The 6,000-nt window shown below is 30.4% G+C and overlaps 1 protein-coding gene across 1 annotated transcript; it reads right to left on the reverse strand.

Moving 5' to 3' along the window:
• Positions 1 to 1,301: 1,301 nt before the first annotated feature.
• On the reverse strand, positions 1,302 to 1,814 carry LOC119673908. Its single transcript, XM_038085015.1, has one exon. It carries the CDS (start codon positions 1,772 to 1,774, stop codon positions 1,430 to 1,432), a length of 345 nt encoding a protein of 114 aa, XP_037940943.1. The 5' UTR covers positions 1,775 to 1,814; the 3' UTR covers positions 1,302 to 1,429.
• Positions 1,815 to 6,000: the final 4,186 nt, after the last annotated feature.

Consider the following 6,000-nt stretch of genomic DNA (forward strand, 5'->3'; position numbering starts at 1 on the left):
TATAAAAGTGTTTGAAAAGTATTTTAAAGAAAATAAAAATATTAGAAAAGTAAGAAAAATTATATTGAAAAAATGTATAGAAGTCACTAAAACCACTAATAATGCTTCCTGGTTTGAGGAAACGCATGAATGCTATTTACACCGGTTTGAAATGTTAAAATTGGTGATTACGATATTGCTTCCAAAACATTGCGCATGGACAACATTTAAAAATAAAGCTTCATAGAATGGAAAAAATCAGATTTGAGACATAAATAAATTTGTAATGTGTTTTTACACTACAATTCTTAACAATATCAAACAGATAATTTTGTTTTTGTTTTATACTATTAAATTCAAAAACTTTTCAAATGTACACAATTTTGACTTCGTCACTGAAATGCTGTTTGATCGCTTGAACATTTTACAGCGAACAAACATAAAAACATGCATATAATGTAATACAGAGGGTTGCATGTATGATTGAATACGAATGCAGTCGGGATTTTGTCAGCCTTACTCGACTCACATATAGGTTTGAACTAGACATCATAGCAGTTGTGACTCGATCGAACATTGTTGCATGAGGTTGGGTGGATTTATTATAAATCCACCAGCAAAATAAAGTGGGTATTTCGTTTGTATGAGCGTGGCACTTCTTTGTACTATAGATTCTTTGCTCTGACTATATTATACAATACTGTACTTTACTATACCTTAACTATTGTAGATTTTACATTTTTGCCCGCAAAAAATATTGTTTTAAATAAAATTTCGTAGGGTATAACAAGTGGTAAAGCCCTCTCTCATAATCTCTCTTGCTCAGATCACCGCTAGAATGCTATGCACAATCTCAACTAGAACCAAACATTCGTTTGTACTTCTCTAACCATTGCATTGTTGTTGTACTTTCTATTTATTATTTAATCATCTGGTAGAAAATGTGTTTAGGTTTCAACATTGTTGTTTTAGTGGTGTCATAATAAACTATATATAGTTTCATATATAAACTATATACTATATAGCTAAGAATTTGGTTACAGTAGAAATGAGATGATACATGATATTAAAGTTTCAGATAATTATAATAAGAGATACGAACTTGATTTTCTTTTATACTATGACCATAAAGCTAGTTAACAGACCAATGTTACTAGTATTAATCCAGTATTACCAACTCAGATTCTTAAGCGATATTGTAGTATTAGCACCTCAATTACAAATTAAATAAAAAGTTTTTTATATTTTTATTTATCACAATTTATTTAATTCTTCGTAAACTATACTTCAACTTTACTTTTATTTCCAAAAGCCTTTACCAGTATTATGATATATTGTAGATCCCTATATCATATTTTGTCACTGTGAAACTTGAATTTTCCATGCGTTGTACTATTGTGCAAAAAATTTAGGTTTCTTCTTAATCATTTCGATCTAAAGTTAACTTCCTTCAAACTTTTTCATTATCTTCAGTTGCATAGCCGAACAATTTCTTGAGCATATTGTATAGTATCATTTGCCGCGTCACTTCTGCTTCATACTTCATATAGTCATTTAGGCGATTTTTCTTATAAAGTCCGTCCAATAGATCAAACAATTTTATTTCCAAACTACGCATGTGCATATCAAGTTCTGGAGTATGTGTCCCAGAGAACAGAGCTTGCATATAAACGGTAGAGATCTTATTCAGAGACTCCTCTAATTCTTTTAAAATATCGTCGTCAGGATGTGTGTACTTTGCCGGACCTGCCAGTTTCGGAGACACTCGGTTCAATTGTAAATCATCAGAGCTCATTGCAAAGTGAATGTAGACCAAACAAGTGATCAAAACTGGAAACTTAGACATTTTTAAGTTATTTTCTTAGAAATTTCTTAGAAATACTATTTATTAAATTATATGATTTTTTGAATCAAGTATTTATAATTTTGTCTTATAATCTTTTGTCTTAAAGTCTTTTGACTTTTAATAAAAACGCCTGTCGATACTTTAAACACTGCGTTACTTGCACTTGATTTTATTTTCAACCTAAATATGAACAGTCTGCGATACATTTCGAAACTTCATGGCTTTTATAGTAGACTCAGTTGCAATTTTACGCAACTCAATACAATGCGCGATAACAATAATGCAAAGGCTTATCAGGCGGGTATAGCTGAATATGTGGCAAGGTTATTTCCGTATATACTGACGAGTAAGTAATTATTTTGTATATATAAATCGTAACAAGAAGCAATAATTCACTTCCGAATTTTGTATGAGCCAACTAGACAGGGTGTTTAAATAGCACATTCGGAATAACTGAATAATCTGGATATACCGCAAGAATTATACAAATAATTATTTATATATTTTCGATATAGAATAGCCTAATATAATATGGAAATGCACGCAATTTGGCCCCTCTAAAATAACAAAATAACGATCTTGTTAATATGCTGCAATTATTAGCATGGATCTTATGGTGGGATAGTGACGAGTTACTTTCGGTTGTGTAACCACATCAATTCTCTTCGAGAAGTCTTACCACTGCTTGTACAAAGTTGGTTTAATATGTTATGGACTTAATTTCTAAAGACTTTCACTAAATTGTGAAATCTTCCCTTTTAGAGATTCTTAGCCTTTATTAAACGTTCGAAATACCTTTAAACTCTACGAGATTTGCACGATGACACGTTTGATCATCAGAGACCTTAATGAATCTCTAGTATAGCTGTGATAACCTAGTCAAAATTATAAAACGTTTTATTATTGACGTTGACTGTTTTTGTCGATTATAATGCTTCTTATCACGAAAAGAACCAGAATGGTTCGAACAGTAATTAAGAAACAACAACAAACATTCGATTAATTTATTGAAGTTTAGCTGACCATACTACGCTGTTTCGAGTATTGACAAATACTCATTATCAGTGATCTAAGGAAATATTAAAGTGGTCATTATTAAAAATTAGAAGATTCTTAAATAACAAAGAGGTACATATATTTTAAAAATGTCATTGATCACATTGAACAAGCTTTCGTGATTAAAAAATATTTTTACTCGGGCAACTACAACTTTTTATAAAAACTACTGTGCAAGGAAGTGTATTCTATAAATAATAACAGTGCAGTTTTTTGTCCACTGTATAAATATTTTTATGTGTATTATTATTATCATTATTATTATATAACATTTATATCTATATCCAATTTATTTTTGAATACAGTTATATTTTTTAAATTTAAAAATAAATTGCGTTTTATTATTGTTAGAAGAAATAATGATGAATCGTGACATCTCAAATCTACTGACTTATTCTAACCTAAGCTAAACTAGGCTTATTAGTGACAATTGGTACTAGAACGGGCCATTAGTTGAGGACAGTAGTATGGTTTAATACCTCTTAGCTTAAGACTGCAGACTTCTTTCGAGCAAATAAGAGAAGATAACCTTTTCGCTGAATTTTACAGACTATGAGTATGTCCCCGAGTCTTTTAACCCATGTTTAAATTATAGTAGTTAACAGAAGAATGACAAACTATGAAGCTAGTTATTAATCAAAGAACATATATGTATCTTTAAATTGAGAAAATTAGCAGCATTTTTATAATCAACCGGAATAAACTGCTTGGATGATCTTAGGACTTTAATTATTATGGGAAATATGTGTACGGAATTTACATCATAACCCCGTTGTTACATTACGACACTTCAGAAATTTATATGTTTAAGAATGTCTTTCAGTTGTAATATTAATGTATCAACTAACCCATTTTTTTTGAGTTTATACCTTTTCTACATACTGATATTATATTCGATTTTAGATTATTACTTCGTATTAATTTTAATATTCATTTTACTTCCGTTCTTCATGTGCAGGTAGCCTGTTAATTTAAAAATCAATTCCGTAGATCCGTTTACTCCTTCACTCCTTTCCCTTTCCCATTCCCATAAGGTGTCGTTATAATTAGTTCCTTTCCTAAGTAAAACATCACATCTGTGACTGCGTGTGTCAGACGTTCGCGCTACGCGATGCTTCCTTATTTAGTCATATCCCTTATCCTTCACTCTCGCTACCAGTTACTCGAAATCGTCCTGCCATACAAAATTCTTCTTCCCACGCAAAATGAAAATATTAATATTTATTTACATACACAATAAAATACCACAATATCCATTTCCTTTTCGAATTCGCTTATCCTTTTGTGTGTGAGTATATCCTTCAGACAGCGTTTTTTTTAACCATACGTTATCGTGAATATTTAAAAATAGAGTTCCACTTGTTCGCTTCAAATTCAATAAAAAATTCCCACACATTCTTCGAAATCCCTATCCCATGTTGTTGTTTTATTTGGTATTCTTTTATATCCATTGTTGTTGTTTGTGTTGCACTTGTTCTGCGTGATCCTTGTGTGGATCTTTCCTTTCATTATTTTTGCTTTAAGTTCACTAGGATACTTTTTACTTAACGTTTTCGTTGTTGTTGTTGTTGTTGTTGTTGTTGTTGTGTTCTACACTATTGCCGTCATTATTGATTTTGATACGGTTTATCGCTTATTTGGCGTTTCCAATTCCTTTTCATTATTCTATCTGAAGGATTTCATTTGTGTTGCTTCTGATAGTTCTCAGGATATGCGCGTAGCTGTGATTTTTTATGTGAATGGACTTAATTGTCTTAATGAAACAAGTGCATTGCTTGTTTTTTGTCTGTGGGAGAATTTTTGTTAACGGAATATTTTAAAGATGTCCTTTTTGAGACTGTGTTCTTGAGATATTTTATTAGACGTATTAGTTATTATTATATTGACAAAAATAAGTTCTTGTTTTGTGGTTTATCGAAAGTTTATTGTAACTTGCAGTTATAAAAAATTTTGAGACTTTCTTAGAAATGAAAACTAACTAAGTCATTCTTGAAATATAATGGATTTTGATATTTCTTTAGGGTTCATATTAAAAATGGTCAGGTATTAGATGACTACTTTATTTTTGGTTTTTGGTAGAAACGAAGGTAGCAAGTCTTAAGAAAGATATCTGAAAAAATATGTACATGTCAAGTTTTGATGGACACTCTGCGAGATGCGAGTGTTACAGTGACAAGCCTATAACAGGATTGGTTAGAACTTCAACATAATTTTTCATAAAATTTACAAAATATATGTGTAGTTCTTGTAAATTCCGTATTGTATTTTTTGAAAACTTACAGTTCAGCAAGCTTTTATTCCGAACAGTCAAGTTACGATGTGAGTTACAAGTGGTCGTTAGTTGTTGGTAAAGAGTGGCTCCAAGACATAACCCCGGCTGTTCTTGGCATTCCTAATCTTTAAAACCAAAATTTATGTTTCATCTGAACATTTAATACTCATCAACCACTGCAATTCAAAAAAAAAAATCAAATAAATTCGAGTTTATTATTATAATAAATTGCAAATTTGCTTTGCGATCCCAAATAAATAAATTCCCACAACAAAATTTTTTCCAAAAAGTCTCACGCTGTTAAAAAAAAATTCTCCCACACAAGTGGAAATATATACCAGCAAGGAAGCAAACAAAATCCTTTTCTATACAACAATCAAATATATTCAAATCGACGTACCTGTTCAGTGTTGAAAAGATACGAATGCATTATTTGAGATATGTGATTTAAAATAAATAGACCTTATGCAATCACTCAATCTTACTCATACTTACTCATACTCATGTTAAACTCTTGAATGGATATTGATTTATTAGGCCGAAGTGAAGATATGGATCAGTATTTTACGAACCAAATTATTGAAATTTGTTTTAAATTATAAAAGTTAAAATTATATACCTAACAAATTTAATTATTATTTTTTGAGTTTTACTTTCAAATACTACGAGTAATATGAGTTAGAACTTGATTTTTTTTTTCAATGATAACTGTTATAGTCCCTGATTTTAATACCACGAACAAATATGAATGGCTTAACTATTCATATCCCATAAATATGAGAAATTGATGAAATGAATCCTTGATTCACCTTTAACAGGTTGTTAAAGACAATATTAGAAATGCGAG

The sequence above is a fragment of the Teleopsis dalmanni genome, chromosome 2 (assembly GCF_002237135.1).
Source record: "Teleopsis dalmanni isolate 2A chromosome 2, ASM223713v2, whole genome shotgun sequence".
Classification (NCBI taxonomy): domain Eukaryota; kingdom Metazoa; phylum Arthropoda; class Insecta; order Diptera; family Diopsidae; genus Teleopsis; species Teleopsis dalmanni.

Bases quoted from the DNA above. Each gene is read 5' to 3' on its own strand.
- LOC119673908 (XM_038085015.1), bottom strand. From the start codon at position 1,774: ATGAGCTCTGATGATTTACAATTGAACCGAGTGTCTCCGAAACTGGCA.